The sequence below is a fragment of the Sciurus carolinensis genome, chromosome 16 (assembly GCF_902686445.1).
Source record: "Sciurus carolinensis chromosome 16, mSciCar1.2, whole genome shotgun sequence".
Taxonomy (NCBI): domain Eukaryota; kingdom Metazoa; phylum Chordata; class Mammalia; order Rodentia; family Sciuridae; genus Sciurus; species Sciurus carolinensis.
The window spans coordinates 10,806,180-10,815,184 of record NC_062228.1 but is presented as its reverse complement, the minus strand read 5'-3'; the positions used below and the strand labels follow the sequence as shown (position 1 = coordinate 10,815,184).

Here is a 9,005-nt window from a genome sequence, read left to right as displayed (position 1 = left end):
TAAGCAGGTTTATCTGTCCTTGAGTTCACACCCACCATAGGAAAGAAGTAATCCAGACTTTGGGGATGGCACCAGATCTCAGAAATGACTATCTCCCAAATTAACAAGTGAATTACAACTCCAGAGAACACTAGATATAGCCTTTGAGTCACAGCTATAAAAAGCCCCTGCTGATTCTGCTGATGGGTAGGATCACCACCTTTGGGACAGGAGTCCCCTGTGTTTCTCCTTTGCTAGCATAGCAATAAACCTTTTTCCTTTTTCTCAAAACCATATCCTCCTTATTAGGTCGGTACTAGGAACAAGGACCAAGCTTTCGGCAACAAGACCTCATCTCAAAATAAAAAGGGGTGAGGTATAGCTCAGTGGTAGAGTACCCCTGGGTTCAATCCCCAGTATGGAGGTGGTGGGGGAAGAAAAAGAAAAAAACAATTCTATCCCACCCCTTTTCCTCTTAGACAAACAGAGGTGCAGGTCTAGTAAGACATGTAGATTTAGAGATAGAGAGAGCAGTAGGGAGGGAAGAATTGGGTGTAATATAGATGCAAAAAATATTAACATAGACCTATACATATAAAAATACTTGGAGCTATAGATCTGTGTGTAGCAAGGCAGGACTGGTATCTTTATAAAACTACATCTGTGCACTGACCTTGTTCCAACACCTTCACGTGGATCTGTACAAATTGTATAAGGGAATAGAATGCAAATTGGTAAGGTGAACAAAAAGGTAATATTTTCCAAAGGCATTTTTATTATATCAGTGTAAACCCACATACACCCTCATACACAACATTGGTTTTTCAAGTTATAATTTTGAAAGGAAGGAGAAGACAAAGCATTTTCATTAGCTTTTGCATCTCTGTGACCAAAATACCCGAAAATAAGTTAGAGGTAAAACATAAGGAAGGGTTGTGGATGTGGCTCAGTGGTTAAGTGTCCCTGTACTCAATCCCTGTACCAAAAGGAAAAAAAAGCAGTGGGTGGGGCTGGAGTCATGGGTCAGTGGCAGAGCACTTGCCTAACATGTGAGGTACTGGGTTCGATCCGCAGCACCGCATAAAAATAAACAAACAAAATGAAGGTATTGGGCTGGGGAGATAGCTCAGTTGGTAGAGTGCTTGCCTAAGGCTGTGGGTTCAATCTCCAGCACCACCACCAAAAAAAAAAAAAAAAAGGAACAGAAAGAAAGGACCAGAGGAGGAAAGTCAAGGCAGGGTCAGGGAGAGACAGAAGCATGGGGCCTCAGGTAAGATGCATCCTTCCAGGGAACCCGCTTCAGAACCCATGTCCTCCAGCCACACCTTGCCTGCCAGAAGTTATCAGTCATTGCATTTAAATTAATGGATGGACTAATTAGATACAGCTCTCATAATCCAATCATTTAACCTCTGAATATTCCTGTATTAATAGGTGCTCTTGGGGGACATCTCACATCCAAACTGTAACAGAAAGTAAGGATGGTTACCCTGGAAGTTTTAAAAATCACATAATTTATTTGTAATGAAGTGAGGAATTATGTTTATATATGTATACACATATGTAAATATATGTGCAAGCCTCATAACAGAAATATTTAATATTGTTAGATTTTATTCAGTGATTTTATGACTATAATTTCCTAGTAATTTATTTGTTTTTGTGGTACTAGGGATTGAACCCAGGACACTCTACCACTAAACTACATCCCCAGACTTTATTTTTATTTTGAGGCAGGTCTAGTTAAGTTGCCCAGACTGGCCTTAAACTTCTGATCTTCCTGCCTCAGGCTCTGGGGTTGCTAGGATTACAGGTGGGTATCACCATTCCTGGCTAATTTTTGTATGTTTTAAATGTTCAAAGGAAAAAATGCATTTAAGTGAAGAACATTCAACATCATGAATATGTCCTTATTCATTTAGCCCCTTCCCTTACTGATGGATGCTGAGGTATCCAGTTCCCAGATCAAACCCTAAGAACTTAGAGAAAAAAAAAGCTCTTGCTCACTTTTTTTGGGCATTGCTGGGAGTCCAACCCAGGGCCTTGCACATGCTAGGCGAGTGTCTATACTGTGCTCCATCCCCAGTCTTCTTTTGTTGGCACCTGGGATTGAACCCAGGGTGGCTTAACCACCTAACCACATCCCCAGCCAGGGGATATGAGACAGGGTCTCACTAAGTTGCTGAGGCTGGCTTTGAACTCGCGATCCTCCTGCCTCAGCCTCCCAAGCTACTAGGATTATAGACATGTGCTACCATGCCTGGCTTTCCCCCTTAATTTTAAATGGGGTCCTGTTAGGTTGCCCAGGCTGGCTTTGAAGGAGCCAGGAACTTTCAGTCCTCCTGAGTAGATAGAATCACAGATATGCACCACTTTTTATGAATATACGGCACTGGAAAACATAGTATTCCCTCATTTTCTACACATCAAACTTATTTCAATTTACCTCAGTGCCATGCCAGAAGGGAATAAATGATGATAATGCTTTTTTCAGAAGGAGTTAGACGTGTTTGCTGCCTGGTGCCCTTGGTGTTTCCCAAGGCAATATGGAGCTTTGAGCACCATGAGTAAAGATAACCACTGCCTATACAGACTTCCATTTGAGTTCTGAATCATCTTATTCTACCCTTGTATTGGTCTTGCACCAAGATAGGATGTCCTCATTATTTACTGTCCATTAATAGTACTGATTCTGTCCAGATGCAGGGTGCACACCTGTAATTCCAGAGACTCAGGAGAGGATGAGGCAGGAGGATCACAAGTTCAAGGCCAGTCTTGGCAATTTAGTGAGACCTGCTTCAAAATAACAAAAAAGGGGCTGGGGACACGGCTCAGTGGTAAAGCATCATTCTTGGGTTCAATCCCCAACACCTCCCCACCACCAAATAACTAATAAATTGTACTGATTGTGAATCAAAATAAAGGAGGCCTGGACCAGTTACATGAGAATTACATTTTCCTGCTGGAGCTCAGGCCAAGTGAACCTTGCAGCACGTAAAGCAGAACCTGACAATCTTCCCCACTGAGAGGTTAGTGGGGTCTGAAAGGGTCCCCTTGCTGTAGATTAGGATTCAGAAAAAATTTTACTGCAGGACGCAGTGGTACATGTCTGTAATCCCAGTAACTTGGGAGGCTGAGGCAGGAGGATTGCAAGTTCAAAACCAGCATCAGCAACTTAACAAGGCCTTAAGCAACTTAGTGAGACACTATCTCTAAATAAAATATATTTTTAAAAAGGCTGGGGATGTTGCTCAGTGGTTAAGCACCCCTGGGTTCAATCTTAGGTACCAAAAACAAAAAAAAAAAAAAGTATACTGAGATGCTGTAGATGACAAGAGTTCAACTAAAGACTCGAGGTTTCTATGCATTGCTGGTGCAGCTAACAGAGCAGTTAAGATGGCCCTCCAGCTGACTATGCCTGCAGTGCCACACATCTCTCTCACTGTATCTCTTCAAGAGGTTGCCATTCCTCAATCAGAGCTTGGCGGCCCTCATCCCACCACTGCATGATGAAAGATATGTCAATGTGACCTAGATCCTGTGGTTCCTTGTGCTCAGGATGAGGCTGAGAAGGATCCTTCAAAACTCCTATGCCAGTTTGTTCTTTGTGATTTTGGCATTCTTCTTGGAATTGGGTCCAGAAAGGAACCTGAGTATCTGAGAGGTCCTCTCCTGGAGTCGGTAGTTCTGGCAGGTGATTCGTAAACGTCAGGGGCGGTTCAGAGTCCTCTCCTCCCTGCACAGCCTGGGTGGGCTGCATGATCCCAGAGGATAGAAGAGGAGCAGGTGAAATCGTTTGGTTGTTGCAGAAGGAATCAGAAGAAGGCAAATGATAACTCCCATCTGGGCGTATGAACAGGTCCGTTTCCTGCAGTTGATTAGTCAGCTCTGGTCGCCCACTTGTGTCACCTACCAAGAAATTTATGGGCTCCCCTCTGCTCCACTCAGGGTACAGAGATCTTTGGTTCTGAAACCACATCTAAGTGAGGAAAAGGGAGATGTGAACATCATAAAACACAAATGATTCTAGCTTTGCTTCTTGTACTTTGAAAAGCAAACAGACTATTATCCTGATCACAGGATACATCTGATCAAGGGCTAGCAAACACAAATAAGTACTTTTGAGACTTTGTGCCACAGGCTTATGAATGTGCTTCCTTAGTCATGAGAACTTTAAAAAAAATGTTTTTTATTTTTACAGACTGCACAAACGGGGTACATCTTTTCATTTCTACGGTTGTACACGATGTAGATTCACACCATTCGTGTAATCATACATGTACATGGGGTAATACTGTCGGTCTCATTCCACCATCTTTCCTACCCCACCCCTCCCCCATCTCAAGTCATGAGAACTTAACATACAATAAATCAGCGCCCATATCACTTAGGTGGAAGATACTCAACAGGGATAATTTTGCCCCTCAATGGGAAGACATTTGACTAAATCTGCCAATTTTTCTAGCTGTCACAAATGGGGGTAGGGAGATGGGTACAGACTCAACTGGTATCGACATGGTGGACACAGGAAGGCTGACAAATCATCCAGTGCAGCACAGCCCCTGACAAGGAAGAATAATCAGGCCCCAAATGACCACACTGCTGAGTTTTTGTAGAAAATTGAACAGAGACTTCTTAAAACAGGTATTAACTTTCACATTTCCTGCTTGTAATTATAATTTGGTTTGCAAATTCTTCCTTTGCAGGAATGTGACTTACAGTGCTGGGTGTTTATCATTCTATACCTCTGTCCCGGGTGACTGTGACAACCCGAGATAGCCCAAAGTTCCAGTCACGCCTGCAGGGACAATGTCACTTACGGGGAGGACATATTACAAACAACTCACCTGAATGCTCAGTTCCTGAATGCCTGTTGGTTTAGCCAGTTTTTTCCTGGTAGCAGCACCAGGGACATGGTTCCTCTCAAAGGCTTGAACTAGGGTACCTTGTGTTGTTGTAAGGGTTATCTGGTCTTGCCTGGCTTCTTTTGTTACGTATTCTAAAGCAGAACAGAGGAAGGAAGGGGGTGTCTCAGGTCACTTCTCACGTTCAAGCCAGAAGATAATTTACTCTCTCTGAATTTTGCCACCTCCAGGTCACTGTGCTGCTGAGCAGCAGCAAACCCAAAAGATCCAAAGCCTCGCTTGCTGAGAACCTGCCTGTCTCAGCCAGCTATGGGACAATGTTTCTATTTTTGACCCTCAAGTGTCCATCATAACAACTAGTTCCTAAGCTAAGGAATCTTTATGTAGAATTTGGGCACAGCATGTGGTCATCTCTACCCAGTGGAACTGAGGAACTATACGTGTTTGCGTTTGTTTTTTGGTACAGGAGATTGAACCCAGGGGTACTTTATGACTCAGCCACATCCCCAGCCCTTTTTATTTTTTGAGACAGGGTCTCAATAAATTGTTTACAGCTTTGCTAAGTAGCTGAGGTTGGCTTTCAAACTGTGATCCTCCTGCCTCAGCCTCCTGAGTCACAGAAATTATAGGTATATGTCACTGTGCCCAGTGAGGACTTTTATTTGGACCAGTGGATTCTTACCTTTAGTCGGTAACTGAGACTGATCATGTCCCTGGATTGGATCTTTTCCTAAGGAGCATCCAGTTTCCAATTTTTTCCGTCTGAATCTTTGGTTTTTAAACCAAATCTAAGTGGAAAAAGATGTGAGAGTGTGATGGTGATACCAGACCTGATTATAAAATGAAATTATAAGAACATTATGATGAAGAACCAATGCCTGAGGAAAGGGTTAATTTTCCTATACTTTGTAACTTTCTGAACTCTGTAGAAATGTAGCTACATCACTTAATTGCTAGGCCCATTAACTGCTGTCTAAACTATAACCTTGTAGGCTTAGTTCTTTGAACTATGGCTCTTAGGGAGGTAAACTCAAGTTATCCTGAGTTACTCGCCTGTGGGAAGGCCACTTGGGAATAACACAGGCAGATGTTTTACTGTCTTTGTTCTATGCCTGTGAAGGACTTATAAATTCCCTGTACGTGGACATGGTCTTTGGTTAAAGGCCAAGAACTAAAACCCATCTATGTTGTAATGGTTAAGAAATGATTTCAGATTTCCTATAAAAGCCCCATGTAACCTTAGCTTGGGGCCCAGAACTTCAGAGTACTAGCTCAACTGGGTCTGTAGGGTAAATAAACCCGAGTTCTCCAACCCTGAGTGGTGCTTGGTCTCTTGTTGAGTGTGATTTCTGTAACAAAAATCATGTAACTCAGTCTATGACATTTTAACTATCAACTCAATTAAACCAAACTAATTTGAATATCTGCCTTTGGAATAATACCCAAAAGAGAAAGACAATGCATTATCCTAGAGATGATGCTACTGCTAGAAAACCATTCAGGAAACACAGAGGAACTGCATACAATTCTTGTGGTCAGCCTCAGGTTTAAAATAAATTTTCCTGATTTAAGAGACCCTGTTAGTTCTCTCAAAGAAAATCTCCATCTCTGTCTCTTTCTTTCAAAGTCTGAATGCCTCTTCCTGGCCCCATCATTGCATCATAGGGAATGTCATTTCATAACATACAATACTCAGGGAATTGATCATAGACAGGAATTTCTTTAGATGGGGTAGCAGTATCAGCCTCACTACAGAGCTGGGCTAACCCTCATCCATATTTATCCTTATTTCATCTAAGAGTTCAACAATAGACAAAAATTCTAGGGACTTGGGCACCTTGCTTTGTCACTATTATCACTAACATAACCAGTTGAATTCTTTGCTTGTTTCCTCATGACTGGAATCAGAATTGAAACATAATTTCTAATTATTTTTGAGGGTTTCTGTTCTATAATTTGAGAATTATCAAGAAGACTTAAGATATTAATGACAACCAGTACTTAATGAACAACTCATATCCTAGGTCTTGTGCTAAAGGTTGTGTCTCTTCTCTTAACTAATTAATCAAACTATTTTCAGAAAAGAAATCTGAAGCATAGGTGGAAACTGGAAACGAATAAATCGATGAGTGAACGCCATAGCAGACCAATTTCATCCTACATCGTTTCCTGGATTTCCCAGCCTTGCTGCTCTTAGTCCAGCACCTCTCAAACCAACCACCTGATAGTCTCATCGGATGTACTTTATCATTACTTGTCCCGACCCGCGGGACATCAACACGGGACCGCAAACCTGAGAGAGAAGGAATGAAGGGACAAGAGACGCAGGGAGAGGCAGCAAGACAGGAATTCTGATCAAGCTGCAAATTTTTATTGTTCACACAGGGGTATTTATACTGAGGGAAGGAGGGGTGTGACAAGGTGCAGGCTGGTTGGCTGTGTTCTTCTGCTGGGTTCCTGATAGGGTGCAAATTCGCGCCGCCGGGAAGGTGAAGTTTGCGCCGGCGGGAAGGGAGGGGCGCTGCTGCTTATTGTAAAGATCAGAATGTTCTCAGAATAAGAACTTCTTGGTCCCTGACAATTACTCAGATTTGAACAAACTGTCTCCCATACTCAGTTCAGGTAATTGAAGAGATAGGTAAAATATCTGCTTCCTTGGATCCTTAGCCCAATGGCTTAATTTGAGACTATGAATTTGATTAAAAACAAAACATGGACTGGGATGTAGCTCAGTGGCAAAGCATTTACCTCGAATTCCCAAAGTCCTGTTTTTCTGTTTTTCTGCTTTTTTTTTTTTTCTTTCTTTCTTCCCCTTTTTTTTTTTTTTTTTTTTTGTGGTGCTGGGGATTGAACCCAGGGCCTTGTGCATGCTAGGCAGGTCCTCTATCAACATCCCCGGCCCCAAAGCCCTGGGTTTGATCCCCAGTTCCAAAAACCAAACCAAACCAAACCATACCATACCAAACCCCGAACTCATTTTATTTATTTATTTTTGGCTGTACTGGGGATCGAACCCAGGACTTTGTACTCACAAGGCAAGCACTCTACCAACTGAGCTATCTCCCCAGCCCACATTATTTTCCTTTAAAAACATTTCTACCTGACCTTCCTTGATTTAAATACTGTTTTCACCTAGTGTAGTGATATTCTTTTTAGGTATCCCTCCAAGGCCACTAGAATTACAGGCGTGCAACACCATGTCTGACTAGGTATCTTTTTGATAACTGAAGAACTTTATCTTAGTTCCATTTTTACATCAGTAATTCTATTAAAAGTAATTCAATGTGAGACTTTAGACATTGTATGAATGACATCTGAGACATTAAATTAAAAAAAAAACTATCTAGAAAATAGATTTGCATGAATTCTTACTGCACAGTTTCTTTGTAATTACACATTAATAAATTTTCTGTAGTAGATATTCTAATATCCAATTGCCTATACTCTTTAAATCTCAAAGTACTATTTATTTGGGAGAACTTGAGTGTGCATAATCTCCCTCCTCCATCACTGAACACACCAGTAATATTTCCATATACTGGTGAAAGATATAAATGGATATTATATAACAGGAGAAAACTTTTTAGCCAAGTACCTGACATAAATGAATTCCCTTTAAGTGTTGAGCCTTGCTTTTCTTTTTACTTTTTTTTTTCACGTTGATAGATCTTTATTTCATTCATTTATTTATATGTGGTGCTAAGAATCGAACCCAGTGCCTCACACATGCTAGGCAAGCACCCGACCACTGATCCACAACTCCAGCCCCTTACTTTGTCTTTGACAATAGAAACCTAAAACCTACCTGAATTTTATATCCTGGAATGCCAATTTCTTTGGCCAGTTGTTCCCTGGTAGCTTTATCAGGGTTAGGGTCATGTTCAAAACATGCCAGGAGGGTTTTCCTTTGGCTCTGGCTGTAGACCATCCTGCCTTGCCGGGTATCTCTTGTCTCTTTCAGTGTACCAGATGAAGAGAGAAGGGAGAGAAGAGTAGCGAGGATACGGTGTTGGGTTAAAAACTGTGCTGTGAGCATGTCTTACATTGATCCCAGGTTGAAAACCTGTAGATCCAATTATTTATATTTTTACCTTAGGCAAAGCGTTAGTCATACTAAGCTGAACATATAAATAATATATATATAATTAGGAAAATGACAAT

At 41.6% G+C, this 9,005-nt stretch overlaps 1 protein-coding gene across 1 annotated transcript; it reads right to left on the bottom strand.

Annotated features, from left to right (window-relative positions):
• Positions 1-3,418: 3,418 nt before the first annotated feature.
• Positions 3,419-8,837, bottom strand: Duxb (double homeobox B). The gene is made up of 4 exons (XM_047528978.1): positions 8,650-8,837; positions 5,527-5,632; positions 4,827-4,978; positions 3,419-3,958 (listed from the first exon to the last, which is right to left on the bottom strand). Exons 1-4 carry the CDS (start codon positions 8,770-8,772, stop codon positions 3,419-3,421), a joined length of 921 nt encoding a protein of 306 aa, XP_047384934.1. The 5' UTR covers positions 8,773-8,837.
• Positions 8,838-9,005: the final 168 nt, after the last annotated feature.